General features: G+C 38.5%; 1 protein-coding gene across 7 annotated transcripts in view; it reads right to left on the bottom strand.

Annotated features, from left to right (window-relative positions):
• The window catches only part of Tnik (TRAF2 and NCK interacting kinase), a 407,835-nt gene that overhangs the window by 11,800 nt on the left and 370,520 nt on the right, over positions 1 to 25,515 (bottom strand). For 4 of the 7 annotated variants that reach the window (XM_069991891.1, XM_069991893.1, XM_069991894.1 and 1 more), the window contains 7 exons: positions 21,624 to 21,788; positions 18,047 to 18,158; positions 17,101 to 17,271; positions 14,961 to 15,104; positions 12,904 to 13,038; positions 4,305 to 4,405; positions 1,169 to 1,318 (listed from right to left, as the gene is read on the bottom strand). In XM_069991891.1, the coding sequence (XP_069847992.1) occupies positions 1,169 to 1,318; positions 4,305 to 4,405; positions 12,904 to 13,038; positions 14,961 to 15,104; positions 17,101 to 17,271; positions 18,047 to 18,158; positions 21,624 to 21,788 (978 nt within the window). Of the gene's footprint in view, positions 1 to 1,168; positions 1,319 to 4,304; positions 4,406 to 12,903; positions 13,039 to 14,960; positions 15,105 to 17,100; positions 17,272 to 17,767; positions 17,855 to 18,046; positions 18,159 to 21,623; positions 21,789 to 25,515 lie in introns of all 7 variants that reach the window. The other 3 variants (XM_069991889.1, XM_069991890.1, XM_069991892.1) reach the window with 1 other exon arrangement.

Here is a 25,515-nt window from a genome sequence, read left to right as displayed (position 1 = left end):
GTGATAATTGTACATGTGCATGTCTGTATATAAAGTACTAAAACAACTTTTACAAAGGATTGTACTTTGAATTCTTCAAGCTCTTATCTGAACACAGGTGGCTCACAACTGTAATCCTAGCTACTCAATAGGCTAAAATATCTCCAATAAATTTGTCTCCAATAAATTACCAAAAAAGCCAGAAGTAGAGATGTGGCTTAAGTGGAAGAACACTAGTTTTGAGCAAAGGAAGCTCAGGGACAGTGCCCAGGCCCTGAGTTCAAGCCCCAGGACCACCACATACTCACAAAATGTCTTCAAGCTCTCAAAATAGCAGTCAACAATGGGCTAAGTCTTAGATTTCCCTGGCAGTTTCTACTGTATGTTAGCCTTGTGATAATGTGCTACATGATATAATGTTAACATTGCATTAGTTCTAATAACAGGATTAATAAGCATTTCCCAAGTCATACTTTAGGGAATGTATAGTAATTTGTATACTATATTGTTAATAAAAAGAACTACAATTTGTAAGGCCTTGTGCTAGATATGTTTGATCTAATACCTAATTTGATGCTGATGGTAACTATAGGATAGGTCCTTTTATTCCCATTTTACAGATGTGAAAGTTGAAGTCTTTCATTGAAGTCATTCATTTCTGAAGCTCATGCATGGTAGAAACACTGAGCTCCAGTGTATCTAACTCTACTATAGCACACTGCCTTCAGAATGGTAAGACAAATTAAAACTAGTAGATAAGACATTTTTTGAAAAAATTAGAACTTGACTATTGATTGACATTCTCCTCCCACATATAATGAGCCAATGTCTCTTTAAAAACAAATCCCTGAAAACTGAAACTCATATATTATACAAATGTATACCCTTAAAGGAAACAATTTTATGTATTTTAATGTCTAAAGTCCAGAGACAATAGAGTAATCATCTAATAATTTCTATTATTTCTACTCTATTCCAGTTTTAGGAAGTAAAAAATTAGTAATAAAAATTAGCTAGCTTTACATGTGTTACTTATTAAAAACATTTTATCTGCCTTACTGATAAGTAAGTTTATATAACTTCTACTGAATACATATAAAGTTTATATAACTTCTACTGAATACATATAAGACCAAATCCTTTTTCCACAAAGGCCAGTAGACAGAGAACCCTGGCTCTGGATACTTACATGAGATGGTATATAGATATCATAGGAGTTTCCCGAATCAACATCAATTACATGGAAACCAGTGTGTGAGCCAAAAATAACCTTTAATCTTTGACCTTCTTCTACAGTGAGATCAACTAGCAGAGGCTTGTGCTGGAGATCTGCAAAAGACTTTAAAAGTTCCCCCATTAGTATCTACGTCATTCAAAGAGGTTATCTTAGTGATTTCCTTTAGCCACTGTCTAGGGAATATTCACTTCACCTTCCTTCAGTTGAAAAGCTAGAAGATATCTCTTCTACTTAAGTTTGAACTCCCATCCTGGACTTTGATTCATTTCTGTTTCTTTTTCTACCTCCTGTCCTCCAGGACATAGAATATAGCTGTCAATTTAAATAGTGCCAATTGTATATTAAAAACCTGGTACCTATGGGTACTGCTGTTCTTTCCTGTTTATTTTTGGCCTTTGGCCTCCAGAGAAGATCTAGTTACTCTTTTTCCCCTCTGGCCCCTGTAGCAATCAGGCCTATTTATGCTTTATACTTTTCAGAAAAGCCTGGGCTAGGTAACGAGGGCCTGCTAGCTGCTAAACCTGTTCAGAATTAGTGGGAATGCTTTGGTTAGTTTTCTTTCTATGATTGAGTGGGTGTCAGAGTAGTACTTTAATAACCTTAGGTGAAGATGAAACACAAGACTCATGCTTTGTATTGCCTACTGGAGTTTAACTAGAAAAGAGGAAATGAGAGCTCTAGCAAGTTAATCAAGATTCTGTATACTTGGACCCAAGGCCCAACCATGCATGAGCTAGCTGTGAAGTGTTCCTCTGTTGCAGTTAAAAAAATTATATTTTTATTATATTTAATTATACAAAAGGGTACCATTCAACAAATCAGTTTATAAGTACAATGCTGCTCTTTTGTACATTTTTAATTATATTTTTGGGTCCAGTTGTGGTGCCTGAACTCTGGGCCTGGGCACTGTCCCTCAGCTCTTCAGCTCAAGGCTAGCGCTCTACCACTTGAGCTACAGCGCCACTTCCAGGTTTTTTCTTTTTGCTTATGTGGTGCTGAGGAATTGAACCCAGGGCCTCATGCATGCAAGTCCAAGCGCTCTACCACTGAGCCAACTTCCCAGCCCCTTTAATTATATTTTTAAGTAGTTGTACAAAGAAGTTCCCATTCTACAAAACAGTATATGAGTACAAGCTGTGTGACAACATTGTCACCCATTGCTCCTAACCCATCCCTCTCTCACTTTTTTTTAAAAAATTAGGTGATTATATAAATTTCACATATTTCACAGTATTGTGGAATAGTGACACTTAGTTAAAGTCACAAACAGATTTTAACCTTCACAATGCAAATTGTCATTATCATGGTCTATAAAGTTTGTGAATTCTATGAGCTTTGACAATATGTTATTTCTTCCACATCAGGTGAAGTTTATATTTCTTTTCTTTTGCTTAGTGTAGGCCTGTCCTTCTTTCCCTCTCATTTCTCCCTTCCTATCACCTCTGTTGCATTTTACTATGACTTAATCATCTGGCACCTTTCTGGGTCCTGAAACCTAGAGGAAGATTGGAGACAGGCCTCCTATCATCTGTTTAAGTTCATCTGTGTTAATATCATTCTCACATCACAGGAAGTATGCACCTTATGTCCTATCCCTGCTAGATTTAGGCCTTTGTTCTTCCCTCTTTCCAGGCTGGGTCTGGTGTGCAAAACTGAGTATTTTGTACTTTCTCATTTGCCTTGTTGAACACTGACAGAAATGACTTAATCAAAATGGGAATGGGATTTTGGTTGAAAAGCTTTTTTGGAGAGATTTGTGCAGATCAGCAGTACATATTAGCTTTTGGGAGTCGTTTCTTAATGGTTTTGAACCTTAATGCATTGCAACAATTTCATTCCATGAAAGTGGGATTATGGATGGTAGTGTTTTTCCATTGTTGAATTTATCTTCCAGAATACATCACAGGTGGGCTACCTGCACCAACGGAATAAGATAGAAATGGGGACATTCAGCTCCACAAAAGGGCTGACAGTGTTCCCAGGGCAGGTTTTGTGACAGGAAAGAGAAAAGAGATGAAGGGAGGCAACAATCAGGAAGATGAGAAAAACTCTGTGTATGTGTGGGGGGTGGGTGGGTGGGTGGGAGGGGGAGGAGGAGGGAAAGAGAGGAGAGATTCACACTGGATATGGCTAGACTATGTGGTGCCAAACCAATCAGGTGCTTGAAAGCACTAGTCCTGGAATTTGGGGGCAGCTTTTTATGAATTGGGGTCAGTAGCAGCATGTCCATAACTCATTCTTGTGGAGTGACCACTCCAACTATGATAAATATAAGGTAAAAAAATGCCAAGAAAGTAATTTCTACAAGTGACTACGTTAAGTATACAGTTCAGAGACACTGATAAAGGGGATCTGTGAACATCAACTGAGGTTTTGAAACTTTCTTCAGAAAGGCCCATGATGATTAGGTTTGTGCTGGTACTGGGGTTGAACTCAGGGGCTTGCACTGTTGCTTTGCTTTTTTGCTCAAGGCTGGCACTCTACCACTTGAGCCACAACTCCACTGATAAGAAGTGATGCCAACAGTCTACTTTTGTTAGACAAAACACCAGGCAGTACTCAAGAAGCCCTGTGTAATAATAATGATATATCAATATTGTGTAATTGGTAATGATTCCATAAAAAATGCCTCTTGAAGCCAATCATTATTAGACCTCAAATGGAGGTCAAATACAAGTTTTAATTTGACAAATTATATGACATTTTAAATATTTACTCTTCTAGTAAGTCCAAGAAACACTTTAAAAAGTCTAATGGAGGGCTGGGAAGGTGGCTCAGCGGTAGAGTGCTTGCCTTGCCTTGCATGCATGAGTCCCTGGGTTAGATTCCTCAGCACCATATAAGCAGAAAAAGCTGGAAGCAGCACTGTGGCTCAAGTGGTAGAGTGCTAGCCTTGAGTACTAGACCCAGAGTTTAGGTCCCAGGACTGACCGACACACACACACACACACACACACACACACACACACACACACACACACACACACACACACAAGTCTAATCAATATAATAAAATTGGAATTGGTCTATATGGGGCACAGACCATTGGTGAAACTGAAACTGAAAATCCAAGCACATGTCTGCTTACCTTAAATGCCATGAACTTGTGATATGGTTTAGGAGCCCAGGCATATATTTCCACAGCATTCTTTAAGGCAATCACCAAGAATTTGATCCTTTCATATTTAACTGTAACAAGAAAGTTAAGAATCAGAAAGTACATCAGTTTATTGAGTTATTTCTGTGTTCAGGAATGTCTGAGCCACAAGATGTAGTTACATATCCATGTATCTCTATAGTAGAGGATGATGCTCATGATGCAGGATTGTCTCCACAGACAGATTTTGTTTTCTTTAGTGTACTTGGTTAGCATGGTACTTGGGTCTTTAGCTTTATATTGAAGGCTTTTTTCTTCATCTCAAGATGTAACTACTTATCATCTTTTCTAAACTTAGAGATGAAAAGTCACTATGATAGGAACCTGTACCTTTCCCTAATGTTGTTTATTTACATTACTCTGCCTGACTTTTATGTTTACTTGAATATAAGTAACTGAGAGCTAGTAGGCCAGGATGGTTAAAAAATTAGCAAAGGAAGAGGCAGAGTCATAAAGGATGCCATCTGCTGATTATTCATTTTTTTTCGTTGGTTCTGGGGCTTGAACCCTGGGCCTGAGTGCTGTCCATGAGCTCAAGGCTAGGGCCCTATCAACTTGAGCCACAGCATCACTTCTGGTTTTCTAGTGGCTAATTGGATATAAGAGTCTCTTGGACTTTCTTGCTTGGGCTGGCAGATAATTCAGTATGACAATAGTTTTTAATGTATTTTTGCAACAAATTGGAGAGATCTGAAACTAGCAATTTAATGACATATCTAAACCTCCTTGAAAAAGAGCAGCAAGATAAACCCCCAATCCAGTAGATGGAAAGAAATAATCAAAATTAAATCAGAATTAAATGAATTAGAATCCAAAAAAACTATAGAAAGAATCAACAAAACAAAGAGTTGGTTCTTCGAAAAACTTAACAAAATTGACAGACCCTTAGCAAATCTTATCAGAAAAAGAAGAGAACACACCCAAATTAATAAACTCAGAGATGAGAATGGAAACATCACCACGGAAACAACCAAGATTCAGAACATTATAAGGGAATACTTCTCAAAACTTTATGCCAATAAGTTTGAGAACTTGACAGAAATGGACCTTTTCCTAGCAAATATTGACATGCCAAAACTAAACCAAGATGAGTTAAGCCAGCTTAACAGGCCCATATCAAGCATTGAAATAGAAACAGCAATAAGAGACCTCCCAGCTAAGAAAAGTCCAGGACCAGATGGTTTTACAGCGGAATTTTACAAGGCCTTCAAAGCAGAGCTCACACCAATACTCCTCCAACTCTTCAATGAAATTGAAAGAGAAAGCTCACTACCGAACACATTCTATGAAGCCATCATAACCCTCATCCCAAAACCAGGCAGATCCCAAAACCAGGCAGGGACTCATCAAAGAAAGAGAACTATAGACCCATTTCTTTGATGAACATTGATGCAAAACTTCTCAACAAAATTTTGGCCAATCGACTTCAACAATTCATCCAAAAAATCATACACCATGATCAAACAGGATTCATTTCAGGGATGCAAAGCTGGTTCAATATACGCAAATCAATTAATATTATTCATCACATCAACAGGAGCAAGAATAAGAACCACATGGTTATCTCAATAGATGCAGAAAAAGCATTCGACAAGATCCAACACCCCTTTATGATGAAGGTTTTGGAAAAATTAGGAATCCATGGAACATTCCTCAATACAATAAAGGCTGTATATGACAAACCTACAGCCAGCATTATACTCAATGGTGAAAAACTAAAGCCATTTCCTCTTAACTCAGGAACAAGACAAGGATGCCCACTCTCTGCACTTCTCTTCAATCTAGTATTAGAATGCCTAGCTACAGCAATAAGACAAGATGCAGACATAAAGGGGATCCAAATAGGGAAAGAAGAAATAAAACTCTCCCTCTTTGCAGATGACATGATCTTGTATTTAAAGAATCCCATAGACTCCACTCCCAAATTACTCAAGCTGATTCAAAACTTTGGCAAAGTAGCAGGCTATAAAATTAACCCCCCAAAATCAATGGCTTTTCTGTATGCCAACAATGAGAAAAGTGTGGCTGAAATTAGGAAAGCAACTCCATTTGTAATAGCCCCACAAAAAATAAAATACCTAGGAAGGACCTCTATGATGAAAACTTTAAAATCTTGAAAAAGGAAATCAACACAGAACTTAAAAAATGGCAAAACCTCCCATGCTCCTGGATTGGCAAGATTAACATCGTGAAAATGGCAATACTTCCCAAGGCTATCTACAAATTCAACACAATACCTATCAAAATTCCAACCTCATTCTCAAGGAAATAGAAGAGGCAATCCAAAAATTCATATGGAACAATAAAAGACCCCGAATAGCAAAAACGCTCCTCAATGGAAAGGACACTGCTGGAGGAATATCAATACCAAACTTCAAACTCTACTATAAAGCCATAGTAATCAAAACAGCTTGGTATTGGCATAAGAACAGACCTCAGGACCAATGGAATAGAATTGAAAACCCAGAAATGAACCTACAGACCTATAGCCATCTAATCTTCGATAAGGGAGCTAAAACAATAGAATGGAAGAAAGACAGCCTCTTCAGTAAATGGTGCTGGCAAAATTGGTTAACTACATGTAGAAAACTAAAGCTAGATCCTTATATATCACCCTGCACCAGAATCAACTCCAAATGGATCAAAGACCTTGAAGTCAAAGCAGACACTCTGAAAACATTACAGGATGGAATAGGAGAAATCCTAGGTCTCCTTGGCTCAGGCTGAAATTTTCTGAATAGAGACCCGGAAACACAACAAATCAAAGAAAGGTTGGACAAATGGGATTGCATAAAGTTGCAGAGCTTCTGCAGGGCAAATGATATAGCTAGCAAGATCAATAGAAAGCCCACGGATTGGGAGAAGATCTTTACTAGCCATACAACGGACAAGGGTCTCATATCTAAAATATACTTGGAACTCAAAAAATTAAACCCCCCAACAACAAATCCTCAAAGAAACAAGTGCCCAATAAATAAGTGGGCGAAAGACTTAAAGAGAAATTTCTCTGAAGAAGAAAGAAGGATGGCCAATAGACACATGAAGAAATGTTCAACATCCCTAGCCATAAAAGAAATGCAAATCAAAACAACATTGAGATATCACCTCACTCCAGTTAGAACGGCAAAAATCAAGAACTCTAACAACAACAGATGCTGGAGGGGATGTGGACAGAAAGGAACTTTACTTCATTGTTGGTGGGAATGTAAACTTGTTCAACCACTTTGGAAAGCAGTATGGAGGTTCCTCAAAAGACTTCACATAGAACTCCCCTATGACCCAGCAATCCCACTTTTGGGCATTTACCCAAATGTTTACAAACAAGACCACACTAAAGCTACCAGCACAACTATGTTTATTGCAGCATTATTTACCATAGCTAAGATATAGAACCAACCCAGATGCCCCTCAGTAGATGAATGGATCAAGAAAATGTGGTATATATACACAATGGAATTCTATGCCTCCATCAGAAAGAATGACATTGCCCCATTTGTTAGGAAATGGAAAAATTTGGAAAAAATTATATTAAGTGAAGTAAGCCAGGCCCAAAGAAACATAGGTCCCATGGTTTCCCTTATTTGTAATATCTAGTATATGTGTGAGTCAAGCGGAAAAAGTCAGATAATGTGATGTCAGGAAAATGAACCCTTAGATGTATATTTTAATTTTTTTTCTTTCATGCATGTGTTTCGAACGCATTTATAAGATTATCTCTTTGTTGCTTTGTATGTCCCTCCCCCACAGTATAACCCCTGCTTTCACTATATTTGATGTCAGTATAACTTGTGGAGGAGATGGGGAAAAACCAGTTGTTTAAGGATACAGGTGGACCTGTTGCAACAATGAGAAGTACAAGTTGTCATGTCCAAAACGAGCTTTACAACGTCGGTGTGGGGGGGGGGAAGGGGGGGAAGGAGAAGGATTGGGATTGGGGGGGAGGGGGGAGGCTGGGAAGGGATGTGAAGGGTAAACAAAGGAGGAGGCTGCAATGCTTGGTAAGAAATGTACGCATTATCCTGCCCATGTAATTGTAACTCCTCTGTACAGTATGTTCACAAATAAAATAAAATTAAATTAAAAAAAAAGACTAAATACAACATATATGCCCACTAATAAGCTTAATACAGTTGGTTATGGCCAAGCACAAAAGAAGGGAATGAAGACTTAAGAAAAGCCAGAGACAGGATTTCTGTAAGATATATAAACTAATGTTAATGAATACTTTGCTTCTGAGAAAAGGGTTGTTGCTAAAGAGAAGACATTGTGTACTCCTTTTAATAAAACCTTGATTTTAAGGAAAAAAAAAAGAAATCTGGTTTGGGGAATATTTTATTATATGTATTTTATATATAAATATAACACATAAATATGTGTTATATAAATATATAATATATTTAAATATATCTTATATATTTAATGCATTTTAAAAATGGTTATTATAAAGGTGATATACAGAGGGATTACAGTTGCATAAATCAGATAAAGAGTACATTTCTTTTAGAACAATGTCGCCCTTCTTTCCCTCTCTCCCAGTTTTTCCCTCCTGTTCCACCCACAAGTTGTATAGTTCATTTCAACATAGTATCATTGCTGCATTTGTTCACCCTTATCCCACCAGTTCTGTGCCCCTCCCCATTACTTTCCCAAAGACAGATGAACAAATGACAGAAAACAAAAACAGCAACAAAGAAAAAACGTCTGGTTTCCATTTCCTGGAGTTTATTCGATGAATATTTTATATGATCAGATGCACATATGTATTATGCCTTTGAGTTTCTTCTTAATTGGTGTGTCTTATGTGTCTTGGTTACCATAAAGATCTATATTTATTGTGATGTCCTTGGGAGGTCACAACATTCTTTAAATGTCCTCTGGACCTTTCACTACTAAGTGTAGAATCTAATTATTAGAAAATTTATAATCTACAATGGATACCTATGCTTGTCAATTACTTCATAATATTTGTATAACAAAAATACCCTATATTCTAAGGAAACTGGGTAGGGAAAACAAAATCTAATATACTTAGATGACACCTTAGATATCTGGCTGTTTCCAGCCCAATAATTTTTTATCAAACAACTCTTTATGAACTATTCTCTGATCTCCTTATTTGAGACCAAGGAAAAGATCCGCAGTCAAGGCGTAAAATACCATGAATATAAAAACTTAGGTAAGTGCATACAGCTAAGAGAAAAAAAATACCCATAATCTTTCGGATACTTGGTCTGTAGTTGTTCTTTTGTGTGTATATGTGTGTGTATCAATATCAACCTTATCATATCTACCTACCTATAGCTACATTATCTATCTATGTATCTATATCGTATCTACCTCCTTAAATTTTTGTGCCTGTACTGGGGTTGAACTAAGGTACTATCCTTTACCTTTTTGGGCCACAGCTCCACTTTTGGCTTTTTGTTGGTTAGTTGGAGGTAAGAGTTGCATGGACTTTCCTACCTGGGTGGCTTCAGACCATAAACCTCAGAGTAGCTAGGATTATCATGTATATTTTTGAAATGTCATAGCAACTTGAGAATAATACTAATGTGCTACAAGGAGATTTCAGTGTTGACTAGAATCTTCAAAAAAAAAGCAAAATAGAGACTATGTATGATTCTTTGGATACCATGAGAAAAACTGTTTCTGAAAATTGACGTGGTCTCAATTTTCTGATAGATAATTATTAGTTATTGCTCTCTGGCTATATTTCAGTTTCCACCTTCTGGTTATAGATCAGTCTTGTAAAGGCAAGTAAAAAAGACAGCTGTCATTAGAAGAAGTCAGAAATATTAGAAAAACTACAGAAGTTTTGTGGGGGGACTTTTGTAGAATCATGCTTTTGAAAAACAACTTTCTAAGCATAAATAATGTTCAGAAATTTTATTTCCTGAAATAAATTTTATTACTCTATAATCATATAATATTAATTTGTGTATAAGAAATTTGATTAATATATTTAGGTTAAAATATTCCAGATAAACAAGGTAAAGGAAGATCTTACAAGTTTGATTATCAGAGAAATTTTTAGAGGCACCTTTAAAATTGTTTCCATAATGCAGTTAAATTATATTTCTTTCCTATGAAAGCAAGGCATATTCTCAAAGAAGCCCATGATTTCCGCATATGAATCTGACTTTTACCAGCTGTGAGTATGGTGGGTGTATGTTTAATGCTTTACCCAATTATCAGGTTGAAGGCAAGAAAAATTAGGATTCCAGGGTTTCTAGTTAGAGAGTTGTAGCTAATTTTGATTCCAACAACACATAGTGAGGCAGAGATCATAACTTGTACATCACTGGTTTGATATGGAAGAACACTCTCCTTGTTCAGTCTGGTTTGTGAGCAATACTGTGTCCTTTGAACATCTCTTTTCTTTAACAAATGCTGTTTTATTTTTATCTATGTGTTGTCACTGTGCTTGGGTATTGGGTATGCTCAGCTGGAGCGTGGGGGCATGCCTGTAATCCTAGCTACTCAGGAGCCTGAAATCCAGAGCATCAAGGTTTGAAGCTAACCTAGGCAGAAAAGTCTATCTAAAAAATAACCAGCAAAAAGCGGGGCAAGAGGTGTGGCTTAAGTGCTGGAGCGCCAGCCCAAGCAAGTAAGTCTAGTAAACTTGAGGTCCTGAGTTCAAACCTGGTACTGTTACCATTTTTTTCCTCCAAAAGTTACTTTAAATGCTTATCAGTAAGCTTTTTCTGAAAATAATTCCCAAATGATGTGTTGTTATCCATTGACAGAGGGCAGCATATTCTTTCAGACACTTGAACCTTATCAATTGCCAAGCTAAGGTGGAAGGTCACTTGGAATAAACTTAGAAGGAAGGGATGCAGTGGGCTTTACCTGATCAAATGAAAAAGAAAAAATAGAATGAAGAGGCTGAGCCTCTGGCCTATTTGGGCTGAAGAATTAGGTCTTTTCTGGCTTTGAATCATCACTACTTCCTGGGTCTTCAGCCTTCTGACTTTCTGACTGATCCACACCATCAGTTCTTCTGGTTCCCAGTCCTTTGGACTTGGACTAGCATTATACCATTGACTCTACTAAGAGATGTGTCTGCTTTGCTGCCTGTAGATCTTGGGATATCTCAGTTACCATAACTGAATCAATCCTTTGTAATCAATCAATCCTACTCTCAACACACACACACACACTCTCTCTCTCTCTCTTTCCCTCTCTCTCTCTCTGTTGGTTCAGTTTTTTTTCTTGGGAACTATCAGTGTTACTTTATGGGTTATAAAATATGAGTTGGAAATAATTTTGCCTTTGAAATTTTAAAGGTTTTGCTTGTGGTCCATTTTCTAAGATTCTAGTGTGACTACTGAAGAATCCCAGGCTTCTCTGATTCTGAGAATATTGTCTGTAAACTATTAATTTTTAATCTGGAAGATTTAGGACCTTCTCATTTCTTCGGTCATGAAATATTATGTCAATGTCTTCTTATGAGTTTTTTTTTGTTACAGAATCAGTCAAAGAATTGTTTTACCTAGGATTTCAGGAAGTATTAAAAAATTCTTGGATACTTTATTCTGCGCGTGCGTGCGTGCGTGCGTGCGTGCGTGTTTGTGTGCGTGTGTGTGTGTGTGTGTTAGTACTGGGTCTTGAACTTGGAGTCTTGGTGCTTGTCCCTGAGCACTTTTGCTCAAGGCTAGCGCTCTACCACTTGAGCCACAGCTCCATTTCCAGCATTTTGTGGTTAATCGGTAAGAGTCTCATAGACTTTTCCTGTACAAGTTGGTTTCAAACAGTGATTCTCAGATCTCAACCTGGAGTACCTAGGATAACAGTCATGAGTCACTAGTGCTGGGCTTTAAAGGTGCAGCCCAGGTTGGTCTTGAATTTGTGATCCTCTGGCCTCATCTTCTTTGTTAATTACTGGCCTGTGCCACTATAGCTGGCAGTTTGGGTTTTTGTTGTTGTTGTTTTTTAAAGCTATTATGGTCTGGGAAGGTAGCTCAGTGGTAGAATGCTTGCCTTGCATGCATGAGGCCCTGGGTTTAATCCCTCAGCACCACATAAGCTGAAATGTGGCTCTGTGGCTCAAGTGGTAGGGCACTAGCCTTGAGCTGAAGAGCTGAAGGACAGTGTCCAGGCCCAAAGTTCAGGCTCCACTACCAACAAAAAAATAAATAATAAAAAAATAAAAGCTATTATGTGGAGCTACTTGGAGTAATCTTTCTTAATCTTGTTACTCAGCTATTTTTGTTCAATTTTATAGACATTTCTTTTTTGTTGGTCTTCCTTCCATCTGTCTCTGTCTTGTCTCTTTGAGCTTACAAGTGTGGGATTTGCCATTATTGGAGCTTCAACTCAGCCTCATGTTGAGCTTTTTTTCACTGAAGTCGCTTTATTACTCGAGTCATACCTCTACTTCCTGAACATTCTTTGAACTTTATCAGTCTGACTTATTTTGGGAATAATACAGATATGCTTAGGGTTCTAGCAATACCTGTTAAACATATCAACATTAGTTAAACAAAACCAGAATGAAACTTAATTTGTAGTTCTATGTCTTGAGACTTACCAACTTTGTAATGGATACAGCCTTCCAAGTCCCCAACAGTGATCCAGCCTTGTTTCTTTTCCACTTCTGGGTCATTGTGAAGTATTCTATTTCTTAACCATGAAAGATAGTAGACACGTAGCTTATTTTTCTTTCCTGTTAAAACACAAAGAGACTTAACTTCAATATCCTGTGATGTTTTTCCTATCTTCTTTTATATCTTTATGTTTTATTTACCTTTGTGTGTATGTGAGAGTAATATAGCCCGTGTCTGAGCACTTTATCAAAGCGTTCTGTCTACCAAGTCTTCTGGTTAAAATAACTTCTAATGTTTTGGCCAAATCAGAGAACTTCAATGTCTTTAGCTTCTAGTAGCTTCTTACATGAACAACCTGCTATTATCCTCTCTTTTCAGTGTCTCTGAACTCAGCAAGATTGAACTCTGCCACAGTTTCAGAATATTCTAGAATTAATCTTATGAAGAAGTGTTGACAGTGGGGACAGGAGCATATTTTTGTGTGTCAGTCCTTTCCTCACCCTTTAACCTGACAGCAGATGGCTATACTGAATGTTCCATTTGCTCTATTACTTTGAAGATGACAACTATGGATTGTTAAATTTTTTTTAACTAAGATAAATTCTAAAAGGAAACAGAAGTATAATGAAGGCATTTATGGATTAAGAACATGATATTGGACAAATCTGTGATGTTGAGGTCACTGAAAAGAATATACAATAAAAGCAGGAAAGAAAAAAATGTAGATTTGGAAAAGAAGCTTAAAAGTTCCCTTTGATAAAGTGACCTGAAATAAAAATCCGTAAGATGATAAGAAGACATCTAGATAGTATGGAAGAGTAATTCAAGGAGAAAAATGTATTACATTATCTGAGTTCCAGAGAAGAAAATGGACATCCAGTGGTTCTTCTTCAGTAATGAGAAATTTATGCATATGTGATTAATTTCTTGGGTATTTATTTTCCTTTGAAATATCTTTGGCTTTAAAGATGTTTTAAATGTTACAGATGTGATATCTTCTTTTATTTTTTTTGGGTCCGGTCATGGGGGCTGAACTCTGGGCCTGGGCACTGTCCCTCAGCTCTTTAGCTCAAGGCTAGCTCTACCACTTGAGCCACAGCGTCACTTCCGGCTTTTTTCTTTTTGCTTATGTGGTGCTGGGCAATCGAACCCAGGGCCTCAGGCATGCAAGGCAAGCGCTCTACCACTGAACCACCTTCCTTCTTGAAGAAGAGAACTACTTAAAGCATTGCATACTGGTGTAACAGAAGGGTTCATTCAGAACTTAAAACTATAGGAATAATGGTGTGCCATAATTCATTTTTGTAACTGAAGCCTAGAGCATGTTGTGATGCTCATGATAGCTAGGAGGAACAGCAGAGTCATTGCTTTCTCCTTTCTATACCGGTATGACTCCAAGGGCAATTCAAGGATCTTTTGCTTTTATTTTCAGTTTTTCTTTTTCACATCTGTGCCTTGAGATAAGAGGAAAACAGACTCTTAAGAATTAGGATGTGTCAGTAACCATATAATGAAGTCTGAACATGAATTTTCTGGTAGCATTTCCACTTTGGGTAGATGACTGGCAGATGTGTGTTTTCGATTTTGATTTGGTAGTATAGTAATCAAGAAAGCAATTATCCAGAACAAAAGACCCCACAGAATTAAACTCAAATCACAATGTAAGAATTTACTTAGTTAACCTTTACTTGGGTCTGATTAATACTCATTTATTGGAAAGGTACAATAAAGAGAGAATTATAGTGGCAAGTGAACACATTTTCTTAAAATAGAAATAGAGCTGGAAAGTTAAACTTCCTTCAAGGTTCAGTCTAGAAGTCTCATGTTGCCTGTGTAGTTAAGGCTGCATAAAGAGCCATGTTATAAACATTGTGGATACCTGAGCTCCACCCTCACAGATTCCAAATGTGTATGATCAAATCTAGCTATACAGCTATAATTTACTATTGGCCAGGAAAGACAGAGATTACATTTCCTCAGAAAGAAGATGATCCTTCCTACCTCTGAATACCTGGAGAATAGGGTCAATATAGTAACATACCTGATATGGTCACAAGAACATTTAGTCCTTCAAGCACATCCATCTGCTGAAATCGTCTCCGGTTGATCAGGTTATAGACTTTGCCTTGCCCACTTCGGTCCAAAAGCATGAGGCCATTTTCAGTTCCCACCAGAAGGTTTACACCTGCAAGTTTAGGGTTTAAATTAAGATGTACTCTTTGTAGTCTTTATACTTCTTTAACCTTTTGTATTTGGGCCCCCACAAGCCCTAATAAACTTGTTTTTTGTGAATTCAAACTAATGGGCGAGTAGTGCTATGGTAGGGAGTGTAGAAGTAGAAACTCTGATGCAGTAATTAAATCACTGTTGCTCTAATGGAATTAGTTTTCTCTTATGAAGTGTTAGCAGCCATTTACTGTCAAGCACTGTGCTTGCCAAGAGGAGCCTTAGGCAAAGCTGTGAAGTTAACACAATTTGCCAGTATTACCTTTCTGAAACTGTTCCTTCTCTTCCATCCCTTCTTTCCTTCCTTCCTTCTCTCTCCTTCCCTTATGTTATCCTACCCTCTCTCCCTCTGTGTACCTGGTTACTGTCCCTGAGCTTTTTTGCTCAAGGTTAGCACTCTACCACTTGAGCCACAGCTCCACATCCAGCTTTTTGCTGGTTAATTGAAGGTAAGAGTCTCATGGACTTTCCTGTCTGGGCTGCCTTCAAACCAAAATCTTCAGATTTCAGTCTCTTTCCTGAGAAGCTAGGATTACAGGCATGAGCCATCTGTGCCTGACAACTAACTTCTCTCTTTTTTTTGGGTTGGTCGTGGGGCCTGAACTCTGGGCCTGGGTGCTCTCCTTCAGCTTTTCAGCTCAAGGCTAGAGCTCTATCACTTGAGCCACAGTGCCACTCCAGCTTTTTCTGCTTATGTGGTGTTGAGGAATGGAACCAAGGGCCTCATGCATACAAGGCAAGCACTCTACCACTGAGCTACCTTCCCAGCCCCTAACTTCTTTCTTGACTGTTTATATCCCCGTCTCTCCTTCCCAAGGCTCACACCCCCACCCCTCCACACCTATTCATGCAGTGATTTCTTAGGACATTAGCCTGTGCATTCAATGTGTGATAGTGTTTCCATTTCTATACTCTATCAGAAGAAAAGACCTTCTTCCTTCTCACACTAAAATTCAACTCTCTCACATCCCATACCTTCATGGTTGTGCTCTGTTAGGGAAATGTTAAACCAGTTCAAGTAAAAGGTGTTAATGGTCTAAGAGTCACAGAAACACTGACTGTGAAACTTCTCAAGTATCTTAATTCTAGTGCAGTAATCTTAGGAAAAAAGGTTGTCTGGATAGCCATAATCTACCCATTGCAATGTACATACGTCAAGAGATGCATGAACAGGTAACTCTCAGTTATCTTACTTGTTGTACTTTATCTTCTGACAACATGACATGTTTGCTCTTTTCTCCATATGCTAACCTTTTCAATATTAACTGTGGCTATTTTATTTTCCATACCTTCTCCCTGAGGGAGAACCATCATATCTCAGGAAATCATCTTGATCTTCCCCTCTGACATCTCAAATGCTTTTACTCTTTACAATTATGGTGCCCCAATGCAAGCCTAGTATTTTAGATGGCTACAGACAGGCTACATCTGATCTGCCCCAATAATATAGACCTGGGACTCTAATAGAGTATCATCACACCTATACTGAGTCTAAGATCATCTAAATCCTGAAGATCTTTTTCATGAGAACCACAGAGTGATGTTTTGAACTAAAAGGGATTCCTCATTATTTGTTTTTTTAGCCCCCAAGTGTTTTTCTTCTTTATTGCTGATGGTATGGCTTTGGGCAAGTCACTAAAATATGGCAGGCTGGTTCTGCATCTGTGAGACAAAGGTAATGCCATTACTTCCCTTGTAGGATATGGTAAGGATCAGAGACAGATGTGAGTGCTAGACACATAGTGTGTGTGTATTAAGTGGTGGCTAGTTCTGTTGTTGACTTTAACTTATCACTGTTCATGTTAGCCTTGGAATTAGTATATAAGGCCTTTTTACATATAAAATTGCTTTTGATCTCTCTGAGGTTAAACAGACCAAGGTCTCTAACACTAAGATCCACATGATTTTTCCTGATTCAGAGTTAATTAATGAGTGAAAATAAAGCACTAACATACCCCACAAAGCTGCACAAAGTATTTCTGAGTTGAATCGTTTCTTGTATTTTCTGATTTCCGGTGTATCGCTATGAGGCCGAATGTTGGTTGGGTTTACGTTTACCACAGAAATCTTCCTTGCTTCATTGAGTTTGGCCTGTTCTTGCCTAAGGAGTTCACTAGTAAACAGAGCTTTGAGAAAAAGAATCAGAGAAGTCAATGGCATCCTAAAAGATAACTAAGGGAGATAAGGAAAAGGGTCATTAAAACACGAGTTTTTTTTGTTTAGTGTGTATTAAAGGTGCAGAAACTCTACAACCGTACTTATTTTATGCCTTTTTAGTAGGATGAAGTATAAGTCATTCATAGCAGTAGTATTTTATTCTTTAGCAAAACAGACCTATAGAAAGTACTTGGATGGTTTAGAAAATTAATATTAATCTCACGAGATCATATAGGTCATCTCTACTCCTGCAAATAGATACAGGGAATACTTCCTCTTTGAAATAGAACATTATCAGTTGAAAAGTTTGCCTAAACTGACTTTAATGATTAGTGAGTTGCAGAAGGCCAGAAAGCAACACTATTCTAAATCAGCCAGACCTTTTGTGGTGGGAACTACACAGGTAGAGTTCAACACAACTTAACACGCATTTTAGTGTCTATTACGTGCACAATAGCACTGTACCCAGAAATTGTTTTTGGGAAATATGTGGTAAGTTCGGAGATCGTTGAGGAACAGCTTTTCCTAGTGCCCCTGGATACTTCTGGGTTCCTACCAGAAGCAAAACAGAAAAGATGGGGAAAAGTAAGGAAAAGGGAGAAATTTGTTTTAGGAATCCCACAAAAATAATAAAGTCAGGACCTACTCATTAAATGGCTTAACTATTGAATTAATGATGAAGTTCTTGATCAGGCTTTACCAAAAAGAAATATGTTTCTGTAGCATTTGGGCCTTCTAGCTTACCTGCAGCTGATGATTCTTCATCCTCTTCATCTTCATCAGTGGGAGATGTCTGGTATACTCTTGGGTCCACAAAGGGGGTGAAGGAGGCTTTGGTGCTGCTGCCCATGCCATACTAATCAATAAGCAAGATTAAGAAGAGAAGATTAAAAAAATGCAGGAACAGTTGATGCTAACAATACTTTGCTCAGGCTTTACAATGATTACTGACTCCTTGATCTATTCAGCTATTCATAGTGTCGTCAAAGCATGTGTCTCTGCTCTTTGTCTTGATATTGGTTAGTCTCTAGCTCCAGTACTTTGCTACACCTTCATCAGTTATCAGACTACAAGAGTTGCAGCAAGAAAATTACATTTTGAGCAACAAATAGCACCTTAATATCTGTAAAGTCTTTGAGGTGGCAGAATTTATCTCTACATTTGAGCAAAAGCAATCTCATATTGATCAAATGTTTCTAAGAAAAGCAAAAGCTAAGTAGGCATGTCATCAGAGCTGTACTTTATTCTAAACAGTTAACTGAGAGATCCTCTCTTGAAAGGATGGCCTTTGGGTCTTTCTACTCTGGCCTGTGATACACATGGACCTGAGATTGGCCCCCAAAACTATAAAATACTTAATTCAGGAGGGAGTTCATCCAGGAATTGATGTTTCTTTCCAAGATGAAAAATATGCTTAAATAGATGCTTGTATTTTCATGCTTTATTTGGGGAGTTTACGAAGATACTGGGGTTTGAAGGCAGTATATCTCAGTGGTTTGGACAGTGTGTGGTGCTTGGATAGCACCATCAAGACATGAAGCCAGAACTAGAATCAGGAACAGTAAACTCATTAACAAAGCTTTATTTATGTCACAATATTCCATGTTTAAATTTTGCCAAAGAGTTTTAATAACCATTTTGTTATCTTCATTCTTTTTACATGTTTACATTTTTTAAACATCTCAGACACATCTGTAGTCAACATAATAACTGCCCTTGGGAGATGATAAATAGATTTAAGGGTTTTAAATTTAATTATAAATTTTTAGCACAAAATTGGAGAAGGGGGGAAATCAACATTCTAACACTTCTAATTATATAAGGAAAACCCCACAAAGATCAAGTCTGATTTAGTTTAAGATTTTCCCTCCAATAGCATGAAATTGCAGAGCTTCTGCATGGCAAAGGGCATAGCTAGCAAGATAATAGAAAGCCCACGGACTAGGAGAAGATCATCACTAGCCATACAACGGACAAGGGTCTCATATCTAAAATATACCTGGAACTCAAAAAATTAAATCCCCCAACAACAAATCCTCAAAGAAACAACTGCCCAATAAATAAGTGGTCTAAAGACTTACAGAGAAACTTCTCTGAAGAGGAAAGAAGGATGGCCAATAGACACATGAAGAAATGCTCAACTTCTCTAGCCATAAAAGAAATGCAAATCAAAACAACATTGAGATACAACCTCACCCCAGTTAGAATGGCTACAATCAAGAACTCTAATATACAACAGATGCTGGAGGGGATGAGAACAGAAGGGAACCTTACTGCATTGTTGGTGGGAGTGTAAACTTGTTCAACCACTTTGGAAAGTAGTATGGAAGTTCCTCAAAAGACTCCACATAGAGCTTCCCTATGACCCAGCAATCCCATATTTGGGCATTTACCCAAATGATCACAAACAAGACTATACTAAAGCTACCAGCACAACTATATTTATTGCAGCATTATTTACCATAGCTAAGATATGGAACCAACCCAGATGTCCCTCAGGAGATGAATGGATCAAGAAAATGTGGTATATATACACAATGGAATTCTAGGCCTCCATCAGAAAGAACGGCATTGTCCCATTTGTTAGGAAATAGAAAAATTTGGAAAAAATTCTATTAAGTGAAGTAAGTCAGGCCCAAAGAAACATAGGTCCCATGCTTTCCCTAATTTGTAATAACTAGTATATGTCTGAGTCAAGCAGAAAAAGTCAGATATGTTGATGTTAGGAGAAATGAACCCCAAGATAAGTATTCAAATTTTTTACTTTCATGTGATTGTTTCTAACAATATAAGATGATTTCTTTGTTGCTTTGTATGTCCCTCCCCCATGATACAACCCCTGATTTCACTGTATTTGATGTTGGTATAATTTGTGGAGGGGAAGGGAAAAAACAAATTGTTTAGGGATACAGGTGGACCCATTGCAACAATGAGATGTACAAGTCGTTATGTAGAAAAACAAACTTTACAACTTTACAACATTGGGGAGGGGAAGGGGAGGGATATGGGAAGGAATAGGAAGGGGAAACAAAGGAGGAGGCAACAATTTGATAAGAAATGTACTCATTATCTTGCCCATGTAATTGTAACTCCTCTATGGTATTTTCATAATAAAAAATTTAAAAAAAAGATTTTCCCTCCAGCCTTAGAAATAGTAAAAAAAAAACACACAAAAAAACAAAGAAAACAAACCCTCCTTTTCTGTAAGATTGTGCCTCCCCAAAACAGCATTTCACCTGTATTCTCTCCTTTGATGTTTAGAAGTCTATAAGGAAAGTGGAACTGATACTCATATTCCCACTTATAGCTGGGGCAACAGCAGAATTTGAATCAGGGCTCCATCTTGGGAGAGCCTCCTTGGTACTGAAGGAGGTATGTAGGCAGAAAATGTCTGTCCATGCCGCACAAAGCTACCATAGTCTGCTGTAGTTTATAATAGGCCTCTATGTTTTTTGGGGAGGTGTCCAAAACTCATTTATTATATAACTGTAGAGTCCAAATGGTGCATCAGGAAGATTCAGTATGAAAGCAACATAAAAACAATAGTGCACATGATTTATAAAAACATTTAGGGCCTAATGTGTGATTCATGGGACCAATCACTAAATAAAACCATGTATTTGAATTAATCTAGACAATGGCATCCATTAGCTTTGCCTGATTATGTTCATTCTTTCCTGGGACCATTTTTTGTGCAATTTGGAGCAAGAACCTATCAATTAAGTCTTACTCAGTTTTGAATAGTAATCTCAACTGGTTGGCCTGGAAATCTTAACAAGCTACAGTTTCTTTTCTTTTCTTTTTTTTTTTTTTTTGGGTCTGGTCGTGGGGCCTGAACTCTGGGCCTGGGCACCATCCCTCAGCTCTTCAGCTCAAGGCTAGCACTCTACCACTTGAGCCACAGTGCCACTTCCAGCTTTTTTCTTTTTGCTTATGTGGTGCTGAGGAATCAAACCCAGGGTCTCAGGCATGCAAGGCAAGCACTCTACCACTGAGCCACCTTCCCAGCCCCACAAGCTACAGTTTCTGTCACTGGACTTTGACACAGTAAGCCCACGTTCTGGTCCAGTCTCTGTCCCAAATTTTAGCCAAGTTATTTAACATATCTGAGCTTCAGAACTCATATTGGCACAGATGATAGCTGAGAACTTTTCACTGCTTTGTATGTATGATTTTTCTATTTGAATATTTTCATAAGCAACTGTACATGGAAACCAACCAAACACATTTCAGGAGTTGGAGGAAGCCTTCTCTTGGACGCAGTAGGGTTGAGATCCCATGAAGGAAAACAGAATTGTTGTGACTATAGCCCAGCACCTACCTCGGTCCCCGAGTCCATTTCCTGGGAATGGGAGGAAACACGCCCCAGGCCCTCTGTTGGTGTACCAGCTGGGGAATGGCTCTGCTGTACCAGGTCTGGGAGGTTGATGTGGCCAGCAAAGCCATTGCTGTCACTATGGCCAGATCGCTTCTTCTCTCCAGCTGTCTGAAGGACGTAACACACAGAGACCTTGAGTGAGGGGAAAAAAGGCCACAGAACAGTACCCGCCCCTTACACAGTGTAGGTGCCAGGGACTTCAAGCTGACTCACTAGTGTGTAGGAAGGTAACACTCAAATTTCTATTCTACGTAAGAAATGAACACATTAAGCAAGCCAGGCACCGGTGGCTCACACCTGTAATCCTAGCTACTCAGGGCTGAGATCTGGGGATCATCCTTCAAAGCCAGCCCAGGCTGGAAAGTGCATGAGGCTCTTATCTCCAATAAACCATCAGCAAACTGGACGTGGCATTGTGGCTTAAATGGTAGGGCGCTAGCCTTAAACTGATGGACAGTGTGCCTAGGCACAGAGTTCAAGCCCCACAACCAAAAAACAAAACAAAACACATTAAGCTTCTCTAATAGGCAGTAAATGGATTGATCCTGATGCCATGTACTCCTGAATGAGGGATACTCAGGAATCCCATTTGATGTGGGAAGTATCCCCTGAGGGAATATAAGGATGCAACAGGGGAGAGGGCTGAGCACAGCCTATATTGGCATGGTTCTCTTCTGCAGTGACAGTGTGTGTGTCTATATGTGTATGCATACTTCCAATTAATTGGATTTACTAACCATATTGCCACCAGTTAATTGGATTTACAGACTACATTGCCAAGTTACAATGAAACCCAAAATTGGATAATCTGAAAAGAGGCTGGGAAGATGGCTCAGTGGTAGAGTGCTTGCCTTGCATGCATGAGACCCTGGGTTCAATCCTCAGCACCATATAAGCAGAAAAAGCTGGAAGTGGCACTGTGGCTCAAGTGGTAGAGCGCTAGCCTTAAGCTGAAGAGCTGAGGGACACTGCCCAGGCCCAGAGTTTGGCCCCACAACCAACAAAAATAAATAAATAAATAAATAAATAAATAAATAAATAAATAAATAAATAAATATTACTGAAAAGAGCACTGGGATGAAGAAATATTAATAATCCACAATTATAGTCCAATAAAATGCAGAAATAATATCAAGATCACAGGGCTCTTTATCTTCTACAAGGTCAAAACAATGATTAACTAATGATTAATCAGCTCTTCTAGAAGTTCCAAAAAGTTTAAATGACCTAGAAGACCAGTGTCATTAATGTTCAATGTCCTAATAAGTAACCATAATGCTTTGTGATGTAGGCAGTAAAAAATGAAGTCATCATGGCTAATGAAGCATTTGAAATATTGCTGATAGCCTGTCCTGGGGCATGAACTCAGGGTCTGGACACTGTCTCTGAGATTTAAAAAAAATTTTTTTTTATTGTGATTGATTACCTAAATTTCACAGTATTGTCAGATAGTGATACTTAAAGTCACAAACACATTCTAATCTTCCTGAGGCAAACTGTCATCTTGTTCTATAAACTTTGTGAATTATATGTGTGTCTGAGCTTTTTAAGCCCAAGATTAGCATTCTACCACCTGAACCAGCTCTATTTCTGGCTTTTTGGTGGTTAACTAGAGATAAGAGTTTCATTCCTTCCCAGGCTAGATTTGAACTGTGGTCCTCAGATCTCAGCCTCCTGAGTTGCTAGGATTATAGGCATGAACCAGTGGTGTTTGAGTATTCTATAATGTATATGTTTATATGGTAGGACTACGCTGGATATGTTGTATGTGTTTTCTCTAAAACATTTACTGATAGGGTTACATGACTTATTATGTTTGGAAAGCACCGCTGTGGAGAGCATCCTGTTCCCAAAATAGTAAGGCAAAATTAAAAGACAACTCTGAGCCTCAAAGGGTAGTATCCACATTGTAGGAGTAACTAATGTCTGTCGTTTCTTTCTTGGCTCCCATCTAACCAAGTGTTCAGTGACTATCTCCATTGCCCCTCCCACCCCACTCCCAGGCTCTTCTAACCACCATTTTACTTTTCTATGAGATGAAATTTTAGATTCCACATAAGAGTGTGATCATGAAGTACTTGTCTATTCAGGTCTGATTTATTTTACCCTACAGAATGATCTCTGGTTCCATTCATGTTGCAAGAAATAGGGTTTAATTCTTTTAGGTCTAAGTAGTATTCAAGTGTGTATATATACTACATTTTCTTTATCCACTCATATAAGTTATATATATATATATCATATTACTGATATTACTCATATAAGTTGCTTTTCTGAATACTATGGCAAAGAATGTACAGGTGAGCTGGGTGCTGACGGCTCATGCCTCTAATCCTCACATTTCTTCAAATCCTTACCAGCACTATCCCTTTTTTGATAATAACAACTGCTGTTGGGCACTGGTGGTTCACACTATAATCCTCCCTACTCAAAAGTCCGAGGATCATGGTTTTGAAGTCTGCCCAGGCAGGAGAGTCTGTAAGACTCTTATATCCAAAAAGCTAGAAATGAAGCTTGTGGCTCAAGTGGTGGTATATTAGCCTTAAGCAAAAAACAAAACAAAAAAAAAACTCAGGAACAGGGCCTAGGCCCTAAGTTCAAGCCCCAGGACTGGCACCAAAAAACAAACCCTTACCTGAGGTGAGGTGATTTGGATTTGCATTTCCCTAGTGATGAAAGATGTTGAGCATTTCTTTCATATACCTGGTGGCTATTTGTAGGTCTTCATTTGAGAAATGCCTAAATTAGAACTATTTCTATTCTATTTTGTTCTCTTTTCTTTGGTATCCCTTTCCCTTTACTTGTCTCAGCATTTTTGAGTTTCTATTAGGGTGAAACATTGTGCTAAACAAGAACAGCTTGACGCTAGCAGACACTCACTACCCTCTTTGGAGCTGATACACAAGGGTTCAGGCCATTTCTTTAATTTCTTGACCATCTCCTTGGCCTAGCTTCTTTCTTCCAGAGCCTATCTTGGCCTTACAGTTGTCTGTAAATAACAGGAAACAGGCTCCTCCTTCTCTCCCCTTCCTTTCTCCCCTCTCTCCCTCTCTCCCTCTCTCCCTCTTTCCCTCTTTCCCTTCCTCTCCTATCCTCTCTTCTCCTCTCCTCTCCTCTCCTGTCTTCCCCTCCCCTTCCACTCCCTTCCCCTCCCCTCTCCTTCCACTCCCCTCCCTCTCTCCCTCCCAGTGCTCCAGCGGAGTCAACCTGAGAGCTAGGGTCAGAACCCAAGTTTGCCAAGGAATTCAGGGCTCGCTTCCTCTCTCTCTCTCTCTCTCTCTCTCTCTCTCTCTCTCTCTCTCTCTCTCTCTCTCTCTCTCTCTGACAGACCAGGCTCCTAGGCTTCTGAATTTCAGTTGATATTAAGAGGCAGCTTGAGAAACAATTGAAGTGTAGTGTCCTGCTTTTTAGCAACCTGGTTCTAGACTAAATCAGGCCTTCTCTGGATTTATCTGGTCACAATGTTCATCTGGAGTGTGTACCAGTATACAGCTGAAATTTCATCTTCTACATGGTATTTTGGGAATTTAATCCTATTTTGGCTCTGCTTTTATGTGCACTGGGCACATTTTCCTTCCTTCAAACACAAAAAAGCTTTTTAACATTTTCCCCAACTTTCCGATAGTGTAAATCATATCTTATTGTTTGAGAAGGTTTTAGCTTCTTGTATCAATAGTATTCTTTCCCAAGCCAAAAAATCAAAAACAAATCTGATTTAGGCACATTGATGAACAAAAGCAATGGCTAACAGAGGAAGTTGCCCAGACAGGGAGAAACTTGAAGCAGTGACCCTTGAATCTACCTGCTTCTGAGTCATGACCACTTGATTCATTCA

This window comes from Dipodomys merriami, unplaced genomic scaffold (genome assembly GCF_024711535.1).
Source record: "Dipodomys merriami isolate MVZ:Mamm:240054 unplaced genomic scaffold, mDipMer1.0.p SCAF_40, whole genome shotgun sequence".
Taxonomy (NCBI): domain Eukaryota; kingdom Metazoa; phylum Chordata; class Mammalia; order Rodentia; family Heteromyidae; genus Dipodomys; species Dipodomys merriami.
The sequence above is the reverse complement of the archived record's forward strand: the minus strand, read 5'-3'. Positions and strand labels throughout refer to the sequence as shown.